This window comes from Diadema antillarum, unplaced genomic scaffold (genome assembly GCF_040938485.1).
Source record: "Diadema antillarum isolate AM-2024a unplaced genomic scaffold, OU_Dant_1.0 seq00001377_RagTag, whole genome shotgun sequence".
Lineage (NCBI taxonomy): Eukaryota > Metazoa > Echinodermata > Echinoidea > Diadematoida > Diadematidae > Diadema > Diadema antillarum.
Genome location: NW_027272137.1, coordinates 132,280 through 156,273, shown reverse-complemented (window position 1 = coordinate 156,273; position 23,994 = coordinate 132,280). Strand labels below are relative to the sequence as shown.

The 23,994-nt window shown below is 36.8% G+C and overlaps 1 protein-coding gene across 1 annotated transcript; it reads right to left on the bottom strand.

Annotated features, from left to right (window-relative positions):
* LOC139708824 (uncharacterized) lies at nt 1-23,825 on the bottom strand. The gene is made up of 5 exons (XM_071620782.1): nt 22,413-23,825; nt 3,590-3,833; nt 2,865-2,963; nt 1,289-1,380; nt 1-126 (listed from the first exon to the last, which is right to left on the bottom strand). The coding sequence occupies exons 1-5, from the start codon at nt 23,823-23,825 to the stop codon at nt 16-18; spliced, it is 1,959 nt and encodes a 652-aa protein (XP_071476883.1). The 3' UTR covers nt 1-15.
* Between the last annotated feature and the right edge of the window lie 169 nt (nt 23,826-23,994).

The window sequence follows — 23,994 nt, the reverse complement described above, 5'->3', positions numbered from 1 at the left end:
GCCGCACACATGTTCCTACGCGCCGTTCAAATCTGGGCACGATATTCGTCCGACTGGGTCCGACTCCTTTCCGACCGAGTCCGATTCCCTTCCGACAAGCCAGTGGGTGAACATCAGCCCTTTGCCCTGTGTGTTTGATGTAACAATGAGAAAATTGCATGGTTATTTGAGAATGAATCGTACCTATCATTTTCTTTCTACCTAATCATGCGTAGTACATATCGGTGTTTACATTGTCTGTCTAAATCAGCAAGCAGGTGGGTGTCCGTGAAAAGTGACCCACTTTAAACACAAACCCAAGAATTGGGCAGCGTCGCTCCTGCTGTTTTGTAAATATTTAAAAGCCAGTGGCTAATGTGTTTGCAGAGTAATGATGAATGTAAAGGCCAGAAGGAATTGGATCTACGTACATTTGTATATTTCTCACTATCTTGTATATCCATATTCATATATTACGTTTATACATATTTTATCATAGAGTATATTCACTTTGGGTGTGTGTGTGTGTGTGCGTGTGTGTGTGTGTGTGTGAAAGCGTGTGTGTGTATGTCTGTGTACAGAGACGATGAGTATATCCGTGATGCATATGAAATTGCTTTTATAATTCATTCTTAGATACAAAATCAAGTATCTGAAATGAAGTTATATTGGCCTTTAGGTGATATATATATATAAAAGAGAAGGTAATTTCCCTTTTTCGTCACATGACTCGACTACTTCCTCTGCTAACCACGAATAAAAATATCAATGACGCAAAGTTGTACTGTGAACATTATAAGATTAGTCACGAATTCACTGAATGGTCTCCAAAGGAACATAAAAAACCCCAACAACAACATGCTTACACGCAAATCTCAAGTTTGTTTTCTTTGCGTGTGCTGTGTGTGTTTGGGTATTATGCGTTAATAATGATTAATTGTATCTGTCTATGCACAGTATTGCTTTGAACTCGTGGAAGTGACCAGAGGAAATTATGATAATGTATTACATAGGGTGATGTTCATCATTCCGTAAATTCGTTAGTTCGAAATTGAAATAAGGTTCGCTATTCCAAAATACACATTTTTTTTTTCTGTACTAATAATCGTATGTTAATACGAAAATTTGTGGCGTTACTCAGAAGGTTCGCTAATCCGAAAATGAAAATACGATGCGTTACAAAATTTATGAAGAATTCGGAATTACAAACATTATTTCGTTTTCGAAATAACGAACCTCGAAATAACGAAATGTAACCATTGCATTATGTGGATCAAACGAACTTAATGATATCACAAAGTCGCCTTACCTTCACATCAATGACGCCCCTTGGTTCGGTCTGGAAGCCGCCGATTACGTCTAGAATGGACTTGCACTCCTCACTGATATGGATCTTCATGGCTGGAAGGACAGCGTTCAAAAGGTCACAAAGTCAAAGGAGAATAAGATGTTGTCATTTGAAAAGAAAAGCTTTCTAAAATCTAAACCTTTGATTTAACTCCGAGGGAAACACTACATCTAGCCCACATTGGTCAGTTGGTTTTAAAGGCATAATTTACCATCTGAAGATGAAACAAAACTCGAGCATTAGTGCTTTAGATTAATTCTAGAATATGAGTAAGGGATAGAAACAACCACTGTAAAAATTTGAATCCGTATAATCGATGTTAAGTATTGTTAAATATGCAAAATGTGAACAATAGTTATAATAAAAAAAATTTCCAGACTAAGCCGTATACAGTTATGGTTTATTGAGAAAAATACTGATATCTGCTTATCATTTTAGGCTTAATTGCGAAAATTGTATATGGTAGGATATTTTGTGATACAACAGACCTACACGAATATATAAAATGTGATATCTTGAACATTTTTTAAATCACTTTTCTCAAAGGTAAACAGAACCTTTAATATTGCATGTTTGGTGATTAAGTCGAATGAAATCGCACAGATAATAGTTCGTAAGTTCCAATAAAATCGAACAAAATATCAGTCATGAAACATTTGATTGTTTTCATTTTGCTAAGAACTGTGACATCGTGTACAACGACAATTAAATAGGCTTCCATTAATTCATTCATAATCAAATATTAAGAATTGCTTTTGTCGATAATAAATATGTAGTATCTGCAGCTCCTTTAATCCATAAAAAAAATACTTCTTACTTGAACATCAAAGCTGTATGAGCAATTGCTTCTGACGGGCACAAATCATGCTCACCTTTTTTTTTGGGGGGGGGGTAATTGAAAGAAAATCCCATTACACCTCAAAATTCAGTGAAGATAAAAGACTTTCAAGTCTTTTCGAAACTTCCTTGGTGAGATATGTAACGATAACATGTGAAATCTGCTAATACACAGATACATTCATATTCTACGTCTTTAGATTTAAGGTGGAATTTGTTTGACTTGTTTAATGACAGATGAAAAAGAATTGAATTGAATTGAATTGAATTGAATTGAGTTGAATTGAATTAAATAACAAACATTTGTTTGTTTTCCTAGCATACAAATGGGAAATTCAATAATCATACAGGGATAATGCCAGGATAACGACACCATTAAATGGGAATTATACTGTAAATAATCTCATCATGATTGTGTTGTGATTACAAAGCAAATCAAATCATTCTACGTACAAGACGTACATCCAAGATTTTTGATCGAAGTAATGATAAGAATGATACTAAGCGTAAATGTGAAAGTGGCGTGAGGTTTTGATAGCAGAATTCAGACGAGGGGTCGTTATAACTTTCACATGTGCACACTTCACACATAGCACGCAAAGGTAAAGTTTTGGTGCATGAATAATTGGCTCCTATAGGACAGTGTTAAAGGAGGAACATTGCAAGACACCCATTACGATAAATGGCAGAAGTTACTTACGAAAGCCGTGAGATTCCATTCGCGAGGCGGTGTTGACCGTATCCCCAAAGAGACAGTACCGGGGCATCTTTGAGCCAACCACTCCGGCTGCACATGGTCCTAATATGAAGGGGATAAATGAAGGAAACGATGTTTGAAAGTACAACTATCTTTGGCATTAGTCATTTCAAGATCTCAAGATCTCGTTCGCAAACAGAGGCGGTAGGCTTTGGGGATAGGATTTTCTTTCCTCGAGTTAACATCTCTTTTGTCCATTCCAACTTTTCATTTCGTTACTTCTGGTCGCCATGCAACAACACTTTCAACTCGTAAATCACACTCCTCAATTTTCGACCTCATCTTTTTCCTCTTAAATGTGTCGTTAAGAGCAGTGTACAAAATGATATCAAAGGTTAACAATAGATTAATATACTGAAAGTTTTGAGGGCCACAGTAAGTATGTTACAAATATTGACCATCGTAGTTGTTGTTGTTGTGTTGTTGTTATTGTTGTTGAGGGATACATCGCAGTTTACAAACATTTGCGATGCAGTGGACTCCCGTTACAACGAAGTCCTCGGAACCAGCAGTTTTCTTTCGTTATATCTAAATTTCTTTGTAACGGAACAAATAAACAATGTGGTGCGGATAATGTTGCTGCCTCAATTTTGACTTCGTTGTAACCATGTTCGTTATAACGGGAGTGCACTGTATTATCATACACCCCATGCAGAGGATTTTAATACCTGTGTGGGCCCCAATTCGCAGAAGAATGCGTTCTTCACTAAGGTGTGGTATTCTGAATGTGTGAACTCCCTGGATCATGTCGAGGGCTAGGGAGGCGATCTCCGCTGCATGCTTGTTCCCGTTTCGGACGGGCACGCCGCTGACCACCATGTAGGCATCACCGATGGTCTCAACCTTGTAGACGTCGTATTTCTCGATGCATGAGTCGAAGAATTGATAGAGCAGGTTGAGAAATGTGACTATCTGAGGTTGGGAAATGCAAAGAGAGACCGAATATCGACATTGTCACAGACTTTTTTTTAAAGTTTCATCACAACAACAACAACAACAACCAAAAAAAAAAGAAACCAATGGAAAACGTCATTGATGGTATCACTGAAGAACTTTCATAAAGATCAATGACTATTTCAGAAAATCGATAGGGTCACCTTTAATAGTCACGTCATTCTGAAGTCACCAACTTGTAATGCTTTCTTTGTTTGCCTAATGTCGAGCTCGTGGGCTTTGTTCTCCTATAGGGTCTAGCTCGTGGGCCTTATTTTCCCAGTGTGTAGCTCGTGGGCCTCATTTGCCCAGTGTCGAGCAGGTTGGGCCTTTTTTGCCTTTTAGTGTCGAGCTGATGGGCCTTTTTCATGAGCTGCATTACTCGTTGGCTGTTTGTCTCATGGGTGGCGGGTTCGTGGGATGACCCCCCCCCCCCCCCCCCACTCTGAGCCCAGATAATGGGAAATGATGACCTTTTATCATTCTTCCTATGCCTTTTAGCCAATATGAAGGGTTCAAAAGAACACCTCATAAATGCTTTATATACTGCATGCAGTAGCAGTAAAATACAATACTTTGTAATGCGCAGTATAAGTGCCATCATGAGTTTATTGCAGAGGCTAATTTTTGGTTTAAAAAAATGAATTAAAAAAAATCATTACCAGAGAGCATACAATTTGTGTTGTCTATTGTCTCTCCGGTTATCTCAATCAAAAAAAAAAATAGAGGGATCCAATAATGTATATTGTTACGTACAGCGAGATCGATTGGCACAATTTTGCATTATTCAGCGTTTATAATACGAACCGATCTTCATTCTCGGTCGCGTCGTTATCATTTGTCTTATTTTCCTTGCTCTTTACTATGCTGGACATTACGACTGTACACGTCCTTCACTTTTTGCAGTCGATGAGTAGGTTAATCAGTGGCAAAATTACTTTCTCACCCAAGAGGAAAAAATATATAGTCAAACCGTAACGTCATTAACTTTTCATAGGTGCTTAATATAAATCTGTGCCCGCTGAAATGACGGAAGTTAGAGAGAGAGAGAGAGAGAGAAGGGGGGGGGGTCAGAAATGAAAAGAGCGGCAGCGCATTGATTGTGGTCTGCTTTTTTTTTTGTCGCGAACAATTACAGAGAGAATGCAATCATTTTGATTACTATAGATGCCCGAAAATGATATTCCCTGGCCGCTGTCTGTCTGCCTGACTTTCACGTGATGTGCCACAGCGAGACACAATAGGGACTATTCCAGTCCTTATTGCTCTGCGCATGCGTGTGTGTTTACAGATTTATTAGTTCTCATGTGGCGTTTAATTACACTTGGATATGAGTTCGAATGACTCGAACGACTAATTTCACGTCGTCTCACGACCCTGACCGAAATTATCGCCAGAAACCTACATCCCAAAGATATTTGATTTCACGCAAAGTTGTAATGTCACTTAACTTAGCAACGAATGCACTATGCTCATAGCTCATTGGTCACTACAACACCGTTGCCAAGGTAACCAGGAATTGTAGTTATTGGGGTTGATTTTACTGGGACGTGCTTTACGATCAAGGCATGGTAGCGAATTCATATTAATGGTCAAGTGCTGGATATGTAAGAGCATCTTTGCATTCTATAGGTCATGAAAATGAAGAGACCAGTAATGTGTTGCAGACAAAGCCGTAGAATGCATTACTCCTATAAATTCTTAGCTTCACGCGAGAAGACAAAGTACAACCATGTTCTTCATTTCGATATCGTTGGATGTTCATCATTTATCAGTATTCCCGATAGCTTGATATATGCCAGAAAAAGAGGTGAAATAGAGCGTGCGATATCTTTCATTTTCTCTCAAATTGATAGCTGCAACCGGAAAAAAAGAGAGAGATGAATTAAGAGAAATGTGTTGGCATATAAAGTCAGGCTGGTCATGTGCTAGAGTCATTTTGTGAAAGCATGCATGTATCTCAAGATAGTCGCTTTGGTCTACATGTCAATCTCCCTCAATTATACATGATATGTTCACGGCGTAGATGTGATATATCCGTCATATCCAAAGTACAATATGTTCTTCCTTTCGATATGGATGTTCATTATTTATCATTACTCCTGATAACTTGATATCAGAAAAGGAGACAAAATAGAGCGTGTGATATCGTTTTTTCCTCTAAAATTAATTACTGCAACCGGAAAAATTAAGAGAAATGTATTGACGTATATCAAAGTCAGGCTGGATATGTGCTCAATTCATTTGTGAAAGCATGCATGTATCTGAAGATTGTCGCTTTGGTCTACTTGTCAATCTCCCTCAATTATACATGATATGTTACCGATGTAGATGATGTATCCGTCATATGCAAAGTCTTATTTGGCCTGAATCTGTGGCTGGTAAAGGGGGAGCTAGGGGAGTGAGGTTTAAAATCGTCATACTGATTGTTTATTGGCGTGAGCATATAGTAAAAGGGTTGATATTACCGATTGTGCGCGGACCCTTCAAGTTGGATTTCAGCGTTTGGGTTATTTGTTATTGTCATTATCATTTTCTTCTTTTTTCTTTCTGGATACCGTTTAAAATTTATCCCCAATAAAGTAGGAAGTGTCACTTTTATTTGTCTAAAAACAACCACCAAAGAAGTAGAAAAAGAATCAACCCACATATGCTAATTTCGTGGGATTATTACTTCTAACAAAGGTTGCACTTGACAGCCAGGAACTTGCCAAATTGTGGCAATGAATCTTGGGATTCATGCACTGTATTTGAAGCTCTTTGGTAGTACATGACATAGAACAGGTGAACAGTCGATCCCCTAGAGACTAAAGCGAATGATGTTCTAAAGCGAATTATGTTCTAAAGCGAATGATGTATATCTCTCTCTATATATGTATATAGGGTTTATACCTTACCAGATCCTTGTCTGCTTGTGGAAAAAGAGAGGAAAAAAGTTATGTAGGTCTGCGTGAACTCATTAGCAGGTTAGCTAGCCTTGACGATAACACTGGACGAACCCAGGCAAACACATCCCCAGATACTGAGAGTGCCTTCTGCGCACCATTCTTAAAGTGTTCTGTGTTTTCATTGATTTAATAGGCGGGTCACGGTATTCGAATGCTAGTGTGTGGATACTTTTCACTGATTATTTAGTAATCATCCATTAAATTTACCTGTTTATACTGAGTACATTTCAGTCTTGGGGAGTCCAGTTGCATACATCATCTGTTGATGTGTCGGAAAGGATATCTGACAGTTTTTTTTTGGGTTTTTTTTATTGGAAGAAGAGTTCTGGTTGTCCGGGATGTCTCCATTAAGCGTATCGCTTACACACAACGCACCTCATAACGGTTAAGTGATGTTGTTAAACATTCCTTCCTTTTATAATGGCGAACGTGCCTTAAACAGCACGCACGCTTTAATAGGAATGCTCGAATTTTAGCCCAGTCACTTACGCATGTGTGTTTGTTTGTGTGTGTGTGTGTGTCTGTCTGTCTGTGTGTCTATGCCCGCCGGTTAGTGTTTATGTTATGTACCAATACCACGCGAGCTGAAAGACTCAAGCTCCATTATCATTTTTTAGGAGTAATCTAAATTCCTATTTGTTTTATAACCATGTTCACAGTGCGTTCTGAAGACAGACTTTCATGTCTTCTTTTTCATCTCCTCCTTTTACGGTGTATGTATTTTCAGTCTTTTTGCTCTTGTGTAAAGCGCCTTGGGCATTGAATTAGAGTGGAAAATGACGCTATAGAAATTTTATGTATTATTATTATTATTATCATTATTATGAAAGAATATGTACCAATAAAGAACATAAAAGAAAAATATATGTCTGCTTTTTGTACAATAGGTATTATTGAAGAAATTACATAATTAAGTTAAGTTAAGCTGACCTCTGCATGTATAGGTGATTTAATGTATCGGGGTGTGAGTGCTCGGAGTAAATGGTTGAAGAAGTGTGAACTGGGAATGGAGGGGAATTAATGATACAGCAGTCAAAGCAACGACATGGGTTCTCTTCTCTTGCGTAATTCGAGACATTTTATCACAAATTCTAATTTGTCTAAAATGATTGATTCTACCTCGTTCAATGTCAAATAATGCATCATTTACACTGTCTTCATTAATTCATTATTTTTCCACTCTGCAAGCAGAGGCCGACTGAGAAGGAGGTTGAAGCAAACATGGCGGCCTTGAGCGGAGTACTGTAATATTTTTAGTCTTTAATTGAGCTCAATTTGACTTTGTTCATATCCACAAACCAACAAAATGTATATAAACATGTTTCATTTTGCTTCTCCCTTTTTTTGAATGGAAATAAATGATAATTGAACTAAATTGATTTACCGGAGTCCCATCTTATATTTTGTTTGTTTGTTTGATTTTTTTTTCTTCCAACAGAAGTTCATACATAAATCAAGATTCTTTTCAATAATATCACATAAACTATCAGTAAGCAGATTACAGTGTGCATGATTCAAAGAAGGAAAATAAATGTGTAGATTGATTCCATTAAAAAATATATATATCGTATTACCAAATTTCCAAATAATTACCTGAGAAATTAGGCGGTAGAAGGACTACCACTCTAGTAAAGCAAACGCTTGAACACGTGGCAGCCCAGGGACCTATCTACATAATACAAATATATTGTTTGCGGCATGGGGAAATACTACAAAATATAATACAATGTAAATGCATTATGTTTTATATTCTAGTGCATAGAGACAAATAGAAATAAAGTAAATTATGATGATGATGATAATGATGACGACGACAGGGTAATGATGAGAAAAAATGTGATAATGAAGATGAAAGTGATGGTGGTGATGGTGAAGAAAATGGAAATGAAATGATAGACACAGAAACATTGCGTGTATTTGTTGTAGTTTCAATCCAATTTACAGGTAAAAAAGATGTGATCAAACAAAACAAAATCTGTATTCAGATGCTATTTTCATAGATTGTAATCTTACAGTAACATAGTTTTCAATTTAGCCTTAAAAGAATTCAACGTTTTACACGATTTAACATAATCTGGGAGTGTGTTCCAAACGTTTGGTCCATTATGTCTTATAGATTTTTGTGCAATAAATAATTTGGGATTTACTAAATGAAAATTCTGCGAATTCCGAGTGGGATACGAATGGACAGTATTATTCAGTTTAAAGAATTCTTCAAAAGTGTTTGGAAGTAAGTTGTTCAAATATTTAAACATAAAAAGCAAATAGTGAAATGCATTTTTATCAAATATATTCAGTGTTTTTAACTGATTAAAAAAAAGGATTGGTGTGGGCTAAGTATTGTGAACCAGTACAGATGCGAATAGCTTTTTTTTTTTGTAATAAACAAATAGAGTTGAGTTTAGTCTTTGCACTTGTAGCCCATACTAAATTACAATACATAATATATGGTAGGATTAAGGAATTATTATTGTAAAGCGTGAAAAGAGTACGTTTTGGAAGATAACTTTTCATCTTTGAAAGAATACCTATGATTTCTAGAAATACAGGTTTTAACATAACGTATATGATCATTCCAAGTTAAGTTTTCATCAATAAAATGCCTAAAAATTTAATAGAACGTTTACGTTCGAGAAGTACATTATCAATCCTTATAATTTACCAAATCATTTATGCAAGTTTTCACATGTTTAAAATAGATATAATTTGTTTAATCAAAATTAAATTATAATTTATTATTCTTGAACCATTTTGATACATTTGGTAACTCTGCATTAAGTGTGGATACTAACGTATCTATATTGTCATGGGAATAAAAAATATTGGTATCATCGGCATATACTATAAATGATAACATAGACGACGAATTAACAATGTCATTGATATATAACAAAAAGAGAAGGGGACCTAATATTGAGCCCTGGGGCACACCACATTTTATCTGTAAAAGAATTTGACGATATGCCATTATGTACAACATATTGCTGTCTACATGATAAATAATCCCTAAACCACGAAAGTGCAACACCGCGAACACCATAAACCATTAAAGTTATGAATGCGGGGTACCACTCTAGGATCTTTTCTTGGATCTTTTCTTTTCTATATAGCAATGATTTACGATGTCCAACATATATAATTCAGGTAAAATATCATTTCAAATTATATTACATGACAGAACTGCTTTACTCCTAAAGGCTCAGATCCTGACGCTTCACTTCATAAGTTAATGTTCACCCTGCTATCAAATGAATTAATTTAAGACAAATGAATTAATTTCAAACATTGACAAAAGTAATCACTTTTGTTTAACAGAAATCAAAATTGACAATAATTTGAAAGTTTTGATAGACCTAGATTTTTTTTTTTTAAAATATAGATAACAAGATGTCGTGGAACAACTATGTCCATCATTAATGTTCAACCATATCTAGCAGTTCTGAGGTTCTCTACAAACTACGCCCCCTCCCCTCCCCACCCGAAAATAAAAAAAAAAATAACAAGGTTATATTATCCATTTGTTTCATCCCACATTGTAGCATTGTTTGGAGCCTCACATCAAAGATACTGAACATATTCAAACATTACAGAAACGTAGTATTTGCTTGAATTGATAACTGACTCAGCCCCTCGTAAACTTTTGATTTTTACAACGGAAATTTTATCCATTCAAGATCTTAATTCTCTTGAGAGTGCAATTTTCATGTTTAGAATTCGTAGCAATTTTCTTCCTTAACTAATCGCTTCAATCAACAGTAATTGATTTATATTTTTCTTTTAAGGTAGTATTAGTGAATGTTTATTGGTGTTAAGCGCTTAGAATATAATTGTAGTAGGCGATATATGAATTCTTCAAATTGTCATTGCTTTTATTATTATCATTGTTATTATTATTATTATCATCATCATCATTATTATAATTACACTACTATTTCACTCTAAATTGTTCCATTCATGATTATATATAACACTTATAAACCTCAAACTAGTTATTTCCTACTAATCCGGATTTCAAAACGCGATCTTCTGTATTTTACAATGGTCATATATTCTTTTACCCTTTTCATATCATTGAAGCAGCCAGACCTTTAAACCATCTTAAAAACCTTTGTAAAATATCAGTTTTGATGAAATAAAGCAAAACTTCTCTCCCTCCACTATATATTCTTTTCTCCTAAATAGCCTTGTATCAGTCATCCACTTTTCTTTCTATAGTTTCATGTGAATTTGTTTAATAATCGTTTAAACGTAAAAATAATTGTAAGGGATAATTTCTGAAAAGTCTCTCGTGTTCCTTTTCCATGATCTAATATTATTTAAGACGTATTATGATAAATGTATTTTGAAATTTGTAACTTGTTATTATGCCTTGAAATGGAAATAAGTGAATGAAATCTGGAAAGATAAGTCAATTAAATCTCGTGTTCGAATGTGCTGATTAGACATTCCGAAAGTTTGAATACTAATCATGAACTTGTGTTTGCTTGTTTCATCTTCGAAACAAGGTATCATTTTTTTTCCCACCAATGGAGACTATTCATGGAAAAATATATCATCAGAATGAAATCAATACCTTACACCTATTGCGAAAGAATGAATAATCACGTTAAGTGCAGTAGGCATAATTTTAGGGTTCATAAATCTCCCACCAGGATTCGCTGCGATGTAAAACAAAAGATGCTAGCACTAAGCGCTTGTTTACCACAGGAGTCTCCAACTTGATTTGGCACCTGTAGCATATAAGTTCAAATAACATGTCCATCATGTAATTTCCCTCTTTTTATCAAAGAGAGTTGGTCCATATAGCGTATGATGGCAGCTAAATCAGAATGCTTAATCTCTGGAATGACTTTTCAGAAAGTGCTTAGTACCCGACTGTACTTTCTATCTTCATTTAATGAAGTGTTATAAAGTATTACTTGCAATCAGCACCGCCGGTCGTGAGCCTGCAGAGACGTGACTTTCTCTATGATGGCGATCACTGTCAACCAACTGCCATTTATAAAGCAATGAGGGTATGATCAGATTAGCCTCAAATTTGGCACACTCATTAGGCAAATTCTAGCCATGATTATTTCTATTTACCAGTGCCAAAGCGGAGTGTTTTGAAAAGCAAAAATAAATCAAATCAATGCAAATGAAAAGAAGAAAACTCTACAGGCCTAACTGGACTCAGTAAACGTGATATATATACTTGATAATTATCTTGCTCCCAAACTGCCCATTGCGACCAGAGCGACTTTATCAAGTAGGAATGGTGAATGATGAGTGGCCACAATACATAGCAGTACTATTGTGTTCTCATACAGTATGGATTGCTATAAAGAGCTTTTTTCCTGACCAGTATTACTTAAATACAATTCGCTTGAAGACCCTCTTTGAAAAAACACACACAAACAAACGACTTTATAAATCAACCGCGTAAAACGTGCGAGGCTCGCACGCGCCAAATTGGTATAGCAGTAATAACATGAACAATCTCATTCCTACGTATTCTCATGCTATAGGTTATCTTACGTTAGATCATTCAATACTGCCTCTCTTAACAATAAACGAAAGTTTACGTCACTATTTATACTTTTCTTGTAGAGTATTTTTTTTTTGGCCAGTTTTCGTAGTTCCTTTTACCTTTCCTTGTAACTTTCACGTGAGACTCACGTTACGCTGCTTAAAAAGGGGAGGGGGAGAGGTTGGTCATAATATTATCATAACGTGTGTGTGTTTTTTTAAGCATGATACACTCCAAGGTCATCAACGCACGACGCACGCATTCTGCACACACACACACACACACACACACACACACACACACACACACAAACACACAAACACAGAGAGAGAGAGGGAGAGAGAGAAACCTCTCTGCCTATTTGACTTTTGCGCACAGAATTTGACAAGAGGCGTCAAATGAAATCCCATTAAAGTGTGATAACTGGCGCTCTGCTCCGATGATCGAAGAATTGGTGCTGCGAATGAGACAAGAGGGGGAGAACGGGGGCTCTTGTAGATAATTGTTTTAACCAATCTAATTCGACATGCTTCGATGCTCTTTAAAACAGAACGTCCTCTCTGCCTGTGGATGTACGACCTCTGATCATCGAGGATGACAATGATATACGAAAAATGACAGCAACCATGACCTGTTTTATTAATGCATGGCATTTTAGTGAAATTATCGCCTCTATGATTTAATTACTTTCGCCAATATTAATTTGCGCAGTTGAAGTTATTGCGATTGAAGTTTCTTTTCGCTGTAGTTCGTAAAGTTTTAGGACGCCAAATAGAGGGAGAGAAAGAGAGAGAGAGAGGTGGGGGGGGGGGGTGGAGAGTTAAGCTGCAAAATATAAAGCTACAAGATATAAAGCTATTATGGTATAGATTGAAATAGATATAAACATACCGGATGATGAAGACTTTAGCGGACAAGGCATATAGTGAGACGTAACCACATCTCCAAAATCCTCGTGAGTTTGTAATTCCAATATGGACATTCCCATGACATTTTTTTTTTCTTAAGTAAGAATTTATACATGTTCAATATATCAAGTCAATGACTTTATGAATATGTCTTGAAGGGAGTGACTACATCATGACTCTTTAAACGTCCTTGAAGGGTATACACACATTTATGGTGGGAATACTAGACTAAAATCTTAATTTGATTTTGAGCCATGAAAAAGACTCGAGAGGAAACAAAATTCTAGCCAGAAAATCTCTTGAACATCTCCAACCTAAGCTACTTTAGTTTGTGATCCATAATTTCGTTTGGCTGATTGTTGCAAAATATCTGAATTTGATGTGATTATGTGTGGAGTGGATGTATAGAATGTGAATTAAAAGCAGTTTTAAAGAAATAAAAACCTTTACATAATCTTGTCTTGACTGTCTCTAGAGTATATTTCTATACATTATTTTACAAAATGTTCTATAGTCCCCACGCCATTAAAATCCAGTCTTTATGCTCCCTACTCTATGTAATTTATATTCTTTACAATAATCAGATTTGCACTGTATATCACATGTTCCTGTGATAACGATTAATACAAATGAAAATGTTCCCTATCTATACGTTCCATTTCTTTGCATGTCATCTGATTTCAGCGTTTGTGTAACTGCTAGATACAAGAATTAAGTCTTGATAGTACAGACAGTATGTAGTCAACACTTTCCAGACATTGTCTGGTGTTAAATATTTCCATGATTTTTTTTTTTTTTTTGTGCGAACCTCAACTACAGTACTTCACCATACACTTATATCCCACGCTTATATTGTTCCCAACTCCAAACAAACTAATCAATTTTTGATGGAGACCTACTAGGTTTCTATTCACAGTCTGATCAAATTTTGCATAGATTCTTTTCATATTCAATTAGATCATGATCATACTCTAATATAATCTATTTACAATAATTTGTAAATATAACAAATTATTTGAGCAGATTTCAAGTAAATGAATCCCACAATTCCAAATTTATTTTTTTTTTACAGTATATACAGTGTAGGATCAACGATAAAGATAGCAGCTCTCTTCTCCATAATGATTTAGCCGCTACTCTTCTATTCGCCATCCGTTACCGTGCAGCCAAGTTTTGATCTGCCATTATCAAACTCATGTTGTTTATCATTTTTGACACTTCACCTTATGCGCGAAGTGCATTCATTTTTTCTAGCCACTGTACATCCTCCTGCTAATTGAATATTACAGGATGCGTGACTATCTCTCAATTACCTATGCACAATCCGCGGCTACACTGCGTCAACTTTATTAATTTCGTTTGCACATAATTTCCTATACAAACACTATTGCTTGTAATCAATGAGGTCTCTGAAAGCAGCCCAAAATAGGAAAACTTAAAGAAAGCAAAACGAAGTAACTAAACCCGATAAAAAGAAAGAATGAATAGTTTCGCCGGAGGTCTTCTTGATCCCGTGTTTGCTAAATGGCACACGCCAGCACCTAGACACTCTTGAAAGCCCATACGAGCTGTGCATCGCCGCAGTCATACTCTGGGGTTATTTGCATGGATGTCCGGAACGAATTCTTGCAAGGTGACTTCAAATAATGTGAGAAGATCCGTTGCAGTGCTTACCTACGAACCTTTGCTTACAAATTTATTCAGCATGAATTTGCGGTCAACATTAATTTGCCAACATTGGACGATGAAAAGTCCACCTTTCGTGCTCTTTTCTTTCTTTCTGCTATATCCCGTTTTAACTAGTTGTTCTCACTGTGTTTCATGTCGTTGGCTTGAACATGAAGACTTGTATTACATCGTCAATCAATTCATCCCAAGTTGATTTTTAATGTCAAGGTTTTGAGCAAATATCAAATGTGTTCATACACACTCTCAGTGCATTTTGTACATTGTGTTTCGCTTATGTATACGTGCATTATGTAAGTATCTACATTTATATCCATGCCCCAAAAAAATGTACATATAGGTACCTACATACTGAATTATACCTTGTATGTATAATTTCATTCGTATACGTAATCATATGTCAACAATATATACAGTATGTGTGTATTCATGTGTGTGCATTGCATTTACAACATTGCTTTATAATTATATTGCGAGTATAATAGGCCTTTAGTTTTTTGACCTTAGATAAAGAATACGCAGTAGCGGCGTGATCAATTGAAACACTCAACAATTCCCTGAAGTGAATCGTGCTATATAGTACCAGGTATATAATAATCTCGTCTCGGAAACATAATTTGTCTTATCTGGAGTGTATCACAACCCAAGAATGTACATCTACATCACTCAGGTATTTTCAATAATAGCATGAAACCATTGTTATTCATCTTTTTGCCGATATATATATATATATTTTTTTTCAGTATGTGATGATGTTCAAAGGTGTGCCAAGTGCTTTTTTTTTCATTGTCGTTGGTGGCGTTTTGTCGCTTTCCCGACGTTTACATTCCTACGAAGCATAATGAATACAAAAAAGAAAATGAATGTTGCAAGTGAATGACGAACGCAAATACTTTGTGCACGAACATCTGATATACATATTACTGTAAATGTCTCCCGCTCACGCATTTTTCCATTCAGATACATCTTTTTATACAAGGCTTCAAGTAACTCTTTACTTTCCCTTTTTCGTGGGATGAGTATCTTTATTTCTAAATGTGTGTCGGTTTGGGTTTTATTAATACATTTTTGCTCAGTTATCATTCCCCCCCCACAAAAAAAAGGTGCCTTGGTAACTAAAAGGAATACCAACTCACAGCTGAACATTGAAAGTAATCATAGTGTGTATGTGTGTGTGTGTGTGTGTGTGTGTGTGTGTGTGTGAATTTTAATGGATAAAAAAGTCATGAAAATATCTAATGTACAAGTTACATTTAAGTAATACGGACTGATCATTTCAGCTGTACAAACATGATTTTGAGATGCAGTGAAACAGTGAGTATCATCCTATCCAAAGGAAATATTAATAGTGAAATCTTCCATTCATTTTGTTTCGTTGTTGTTGTTTTTTGTCTTGTGTATTCCCTCTGTTGGCCCAAAAAGCGGTCGCATAAACACTCACCAAGGAGTTATCAGACATAAATCCTTGCCACACACAATCAACAAACCGCCGGCAAATACTTAAAGAGACTATGCAACGGAATGCATGTTGACTTGCACTGATTTGTGATATCTTGATCATCACTTAGGTGGTAAAAAAAAATGTCTAAAATGTGCCATATATAATTTTTTCAATAAATTTTCGACTGTTTTTCTAAACTTGGATACGCCAATAAAAAACTTTGTAAACCAAGATTCTGTCTGTGACATAATACAATAGTATGTCAATCATTGTTCATGTATTGGTATGCGTAACAAAGATTTTCAAATGCACCTTTTTCCAGAAGTGAGCAGTACTTGCATGTCTCCATACAACTACTATGATTATTACGATTAACAAAGGACATAACAGTGACATATAAATGTGCATTGCATATAGGACCTTAAACCTTCGTGTCGGAAGATAACCAATCTTTCCCGAGAAGGTTTTAGAATACTAAGTAGATAAAAAGCAATAACAACCAAATATCCACAGTCTATTTCATGATGACCTTACAATAGATACAAGACAAGATTAATCTGTGCGAGATCACGCTCTTTCTTGACTTGTCCATCAAATTAATTTACTTTCACGTTTACTCTTCGTGTCTCTATATCTTAGTCTCCTTCCCTTTTCCTTCAGGTATTGGAAGCATTATGTATACAATAACACATGGACCACACGTGATCATTTACCAAACATGAATACACACACACACACACACACACACACACACACACACACACGTAATCTTAACACAAGCGAAGCTACACTCATTTGCATTTTGTCCCGTGATGACCAAAGAGCATCACCCAGTTTCTAATGGCGCCACGGCATGCTGTCCACACGTGCGTCCTTCCAGTCTGCGTGGCAAGGTGATTTGTTTTAGTTCATTCGAAAATGATGACAATAGTGCTATTCTTGCTTCAAACAGCAAAATCATTGTTTTTTCTCACTTTATCGGTTTCTATTTTTTAATCTGACAGATAATGCACGATGTGATAGTAAGAGATAAAGTGTATTTTAACGATATGGGTCTTCAGGCCGTGAATATAATTATGCCCTCGTTTAAATCAGGGAGGTGGACGTCTCTTCCACCTCCCTGTATAAATTTAGCGATAAGTTATAAAATACACGTTACACCCACAGTGGGTCACAGTGGAACTCACATGCTGATGCATGGGCATGGCAATAGATCCCTCTCTTCATTTTTGATATCTGGCAGTTATAGCCACTTAAAGTTTAAATGATTTGATTTGATTTGATTAAATTTGATAGAAAGGTATTTTATCAAAAATCATCCCATGGCGGCCCGCCGGCTGAATTACGCACACTTCAATGTAAAAAAAGCAAACTAATAGCCATTTTTCTACCGTGTTTGACTGATAATCTTTGAAATATTTTACTCAAAGCGTGCAACAGATCAATATCAATAAAAAAATACGAAAACTCTATCGCGTGCGAGGGGGGGGGGGGGGAGGGTTATCCCCCATCCCGTACCCTCGTATGCGTGTGCGTCCCCCTCCCCCCCCCCCCGCAACATTGAAATGTTAAAGCATAACCATGCACACTTATAATCGAGATTTTTCTTGATTCTTGATACCACATAACATTTATAGTCGGCTTTGATAGTTCCCCCTCACTCTGACAGGATAGTCAATTATAATTTGGTAAATGGACAGACCCTGTCTTTTTGAAGAGCAGCAGTGTCAGAAAACAGTAATAGTGACTTGACGCAAGCCTAATTTCTGTGTGGACAATCTATGACACCCCTGCTGGAAAGAACACACTGTCCCACAGTGTGAACACAGTATGAAATCTCTTCACACTGTTAAATTCGAGCTTTATTGCGTTGTAAACCCATTGTGAATCATCAATTCACAGTGCGATCTATATAGATCCCCTGCTGGAGAGAACGCATTGTCCCACACTGTGAGAAACGCAATGTGAAACACAGTGTGAACACAGTGTGAAATTTCTTCACACTGTTAAATTCGAGCGTTTTAACAGTGTGAACACAATATGAGTGATCTATTCACATTGTGAAACAAAGTATTACTATGTGAACACTTTGTGAACACCACAGAACGATTATGTGAAATTATCTTCACACTGGTAAACTCGAGCATTTTCACATAGTTGATTACGGTATAGGCCTACTGCGAACACATTATGAACACACTGGTACTGTAAGGTTCCTTCAAGCAGGGACAGCTTAGAAATACTTTGTTTTCTTTTTCTTTTTTTCTTTTTTTTTTCACTGCGAATCACCGAAATACTCTATCTTTTACCTATACATGCATTGCTTTCTTTGCATGCAGTTATCATCCATTTCTAGAATGATTCTCTATTTTCTCTCTTTTTTTAAATTTCCAACTATAGGTTAGATGAGCAAGTCATAAATCATCATGAAATAAGAGGTGCAAAAGTGCACATGTGCAAACGCCTATATGTATTTGTTAATCTAGAGGCCATACCGAGGTATGAGAGTACATGGATTCCTGTATAGGGCTAAAATAATTCCTCTCTAAGGGCACCGCGTGATAGTACAAGCATTTCATGATCACTGATGATGTATGTATTTGTTAATCTGGAGGTCACATCGAGATATACGTATTCCTGTGAAAGGCTGAAATAATTCCTGTCTGAGGGTACCACATGATAGAACACGCGTTACATGATCACTGATGATGAGAAAATAATTGCAAACAAGCGGGCGACATCATGTTACATCATGACAACGCGTGCTCGTTGATCAATTCTCTTTGATTTGCAGAGTGATCTCAGACAAGGGTTGAACTTTTTGCCACATTGATACCGCGTTCCAATGTTTCTTTTCAGAACAATTATGGTTAGTGGGCTCTATTTCAGGCATGTTATGAAAATGACCCTGAGGAAAGGGTTGCTTTTTTTCCTCCGACATAACTTGTTAAATAACGGCAAATTACAAAACCTCTACCTGAATGACTGCAAATTATATAACCTCTCTAGCCATTGCTAGCTATAGTTACGGCTTTCAAGTTTCTTCTTTACAAATTTCACTTACTTATGATTTCGGGTACTGTATGTACATAAGAATTATGAAAGTATCATAAAATACCTAAAGGATGATTGATACATTTATGCTTACAATAATTTCTATAGTATATTCTTCATTGTACGTCATATGAAGAGTTTGTTCGCAAAAACCGATAAGTCCATTTTTGAAGATTTTGAAGTACGGTCTCTGTCATAAAGTACAAAATAATACCTATGAAATGATATATTGGTCACTACATATAAAGGTACATTTTTGAAGTTATGGTCAAAAGAAGCAAAAATTGTCTTATTATTCTCTGTATTTTTCTTGACCTTTGATAGCAAATATCTCCATTTGGCAAATAAGGACTTATCGGTTTTTGCGAACACACTCTTCATATATTGACGGAAACCAACACAATAATGTATGAATTATATTTTTGTCTGGACCATCTTCGTCTAAAATAACAACCAATCATCTTTTCTCTCTAACACACACACATACACACACACACAAACACACAGTATCTCTCTCCAAATTTACATACATGTTTGATATATATGATATTACGTAAACACACATGGACATAGGCATACATGCATATGATTGTATGAGAGACAGAGAGAGAGAGAGAGAGAGAGAGAGACAGACAGACAGGCAGACATAGAGGGAGAGACACACAGAAAGACAGAAAGACATATTGAATAAGTGAAAATTACTCATCAACAATAATATGTTTCATCGATGAAATCCAACATGCAATTATGCACATAAACACACGAAATTGCATAGGCCTGCATTCATACATAATTATGTATATTTGCATACATATTAAACAGTATGAATGTGTACTGTATACAATTATTTTGTGTATCTTTGTTGTGTTTTTGATAATAGTTATCTGTATGTGCATGGATGTATAATTAAAACTACTGTCGCTTTATATTAATACCGCCTTGCTTGTGGTCACGAAAGCAGGTTCCTGCAAAACTCTGGATCTAATTGGAAATATCGCAATTTGGCGCTACGCGTGCTTTTAGCCTTTCATGGTAGTCTTTTGCATGACTTGTGGACGTGCGTTTGCTACGTTCATGTAATCTCGAAGTTTGCACGAAATCTAAAGAGTGTTCATCAAACACGCATACAGTGAGTCAGACGCATTTTGATACATTGCACTCGTAATTTTAGCACCCAATCCTATAAACGGAGACGCAATACGTTTGGATACCATAAGCTATGACTCTATGAGCAGCAATTTCGTTATGCAATTTCTCTGTTTCGTTGACATCTGATCAATCAAGTTTCCTCATCTCGTTTGGAATTTCAGTACGGTCGACAGGACAATAATTATGTTCAATTTTGTAAGAACCTTGCAAAATGTCTCATTCAAATGCATTTCGAGTTGTGGGAACCAGAAATTAGGGAACCAGAAATTACCCAAAATGTTGAAAATTTTACTGAGCATCACGTATATTAATATAAATCAATAATAAAGCATTATATATATATATATATATATATATATATATATATATATTATATATATATACATATATTTCTCAACTTCAGCCAAATCATAGTTTTATTATTTTTAATGACTCTTTCCAGACCTTATATTGTATATTTCTGAGTCTTGTCAAGTAGCGAATTTTGCTTTAGTAAAAGTTCTGTCCATACTAGGAATCACATTGTTACTCTAAAGCTGTGCTGTTTCTCCCCAGTTTTTCATCCGAGTTTGATTACACTCTAAAATACTGTAAATGAGTGCATCCATCGCAGGAGAACAAAGAGCTCTATTCCATAAAACCAGGAATAAGTAGAAACATTCAATAGATACTACCAAAACTCTCGGACATCACAATTGTACTTCCTGTACTTCCTATACTTCTCCATGGCTCAAATTCATAGTTTATCGTTTATGGGTCTTTTTATTTTACATTGTATTGCCGCTTTTACCATTGACCTTGCAAATATCTGATATATCAAAAACAAGAGAAAATTCCCAAAGGGATCATGTCACCCCCTTGCTGAAGCAGCTACATTGGCTACCAGTCGCACAGCGCATTGCTTTCAAGATCTTGACAATTGTGTACAAGTGTCTTCAAGAGAAAGCTCCTACTTATCTTAGATCTCCAATCATTCCATACTGTTCTGCTCGCCCTGGACTACGTTCAAGTGCAGATAGCACCTTACTCCATGTACCCAAAACAATCAGTAGAGCGGGGGACAATGCTTTTGTGACGGCTGCACCGCGATTGTGGAATGATCTACCTCGGTTCGTCCGCACTTCCCCATCCCTTGATGTCTTTAAGAAGAATCTTAAGACTTTCCTTTTTGATGCCAATCTGTGACTGAATTTTGTTGTAAAGTGCTGTGAAGCCAGTCATTGACTGTGTAAGGGCACTATATAAATGATCTGATTGATTGATTGATTGATTGAAAGGAACCCAATTGAGATCCAGGATTCTGTAGTGAAAAAAAAAATCTTAGATTACTTTACCAAGTGGTGATGGCAGAATTATAAACCTTGGATGAAAAATGGAATGTAATGATGGCTCACTGCGAAAACCACTCAAATGTATCAGTCACATTTATGCTTAGTTTCATTCCCTGGTCCTGGGGACCGTTTCATGAAAGTCTTATGAGAACCGTTTTGCTCATAAGACACACTTATTAGAGACTTCATGAAATGGATTTTACTTATCTTTGAATGTCTCTCATTATTTGATTATATATACACCGTATTCCACTTTGGCCATTCTCAGATTCATGTAAAGACATGGTGATGACTTTATGAAACCCCTGGAGATTGACCTATCTGACTTCATTTTTATATACTCATTTTAAGGAGGATATTTCTCTTCCTTTGAGCAAACTTTTCTCATTAGTAGTCTGAATTATTCTTCTTGGAGATAAAGCAAAATACAATGCACACATTTGTATACCACAAATATTCACTGAATTTGAATAAATCAAACTACATGTGCTCCCTTTTCATCTAAGGAAACCACCCATGAGTAGATACTTACATCTAGGGGACTGCTTCTCGCCGAAAGCTGAGTGAAACCAACAATATCGCTGAAGTAGATGGTTACACTGTCGAAATTTTCTGCCGGAACCGACATGTTTAATTTCAGTTGTTGCGCTACCGTTCGCGGCAGCATTCGATAGAGGAGAGAGTCGCTTCGCTTCTTCTCTTTGGCCAACTCTCTTGTCTTCTCGGTCAGTCCGAAGGCGTAGTCCTGTATCTTCGAGGTCGTCCGGATGGCGAAAAATATGATGGCGGGTGAAGCGATGGCGATGATGGCGAAAAGGATGCCATCAACGATGACGTCGTTTAATATGCTTGTAAAGTTATCCTGAATGAGTTCGTCGATGGTTTCAACGATAGCGTCTTCGACAGCCTTCAGCCCCTCGAGGTAAAGACTCAGATTGCCATACCATGCTGAAGAAGACACCGACACGATGCCCGATGAGTTGCGACTAAGCGTGTCGATGATTTGGTCTCGCATACGCCTTGTCATAATTTCGATGCCGGAGTACAAGATGGTTTCGTTGTAAACGACAGTGACATCGCTATCCGCGAACTTCAGACTTGCTTCCATATTGTACGTCATCAGAACGTCATTTTGGATGAATTTGAGGAAATCTTCAGTACTAAGAGTGCCGTTGAGAAATGCCTCTTCTCCGTAAGCCATCAACAGACCAAGTTCCTCTTTGGCGTGGATGGAAAACTGGTAGGACATAATTTCGTTCCAAAGATCCTCGTGCGTGCTGTGTAAAATAGTGTCTACGAACCACTCGATGAAAGCTTCATTGACTTTTCTGTAGAAGTCGATTCCCTCGGCGACGTCCAATTCTCCAGGTCTGATGGCGTTCCTTTCTTCCTCCAGGCTCTCCGTGAACGTTTTCTCATTCTCCAGGGCGGTCAGAGATTGTTGGACACTGTTATTGACAGGCCATACCGTCAGATTTCCCAAGGCCTCGTCAGTCCGCCTAAAACTATCTTCGAGTCTGGCTTTAAGCTCCTCCAGGATTGCAGGAGCTGAAGACATGTTGGACACCAGGTACAAAGTTGTCTCCGATCGTTCTACCTGCAGTGCGTGGATCAATTCTCCAACGCTCTTGGTAATCTCTACGTTTTCCCTTAGCACTCTCAGCCTCTTCTGCTCCACAAGAGAGTTGTTCAGCTGGACACTGACCAGTATCAGGAGGGCCAAGGCAGGCAGCATGGGGAACATGACCATCTTCAATATCTGCAGATGCTTGCTCATGCGGGAGTAAGGCGAAGTGTTGCAGATTCCCATCTTGACGGTGACCAGTGCTGTACAGTTCTGATCCTGTTTCCAGTCACTGCTAATGGACAGGTGGCTCAAATTCACACTTCCTTTCTTTGGCTTCTTAAAGTCAGTCTCAGGCACCCGCAGAGCCTTGGTCGACATTTTGGTCCGATGTTTCTCCACAGGCGAAAAGGATAACAATGACTTTGGTTATTGCCTTATCGGGGTCATTCAAACAATGTCGCGATTTAAATCGCCATTCGTACCTTAAATATTTTCAAGAAATATCTGCAGTGTGTAATCTTAGTCAATTTCGGGATGAATAATCATA

Bases quoted from the DNA above. Each gene is read 5' to 3' on its own strand.
- LOC139708824 (XM_071620782.1), bottom strand. From the start codon at position 23,825: ATGTCGACCAAGGCTCTGCGGGTGCCTGAGACTGACTTTAAGAAGCCA. The intron at 3,834-22,412 runs GTAAGTATCTAC...TCCCAACCTCAG, and splicing joins CGAGAAGCAGTCCCCTAGAT to ATAGTCACATTTCTCAACCT. The intron at 1,381-2,864 runs GTAAGTAACTTC...CTGTCCTTCCAG, and splicing joins AATGGAATCTCACGGCTTTC to CCATGAAGATCCATATCAGT.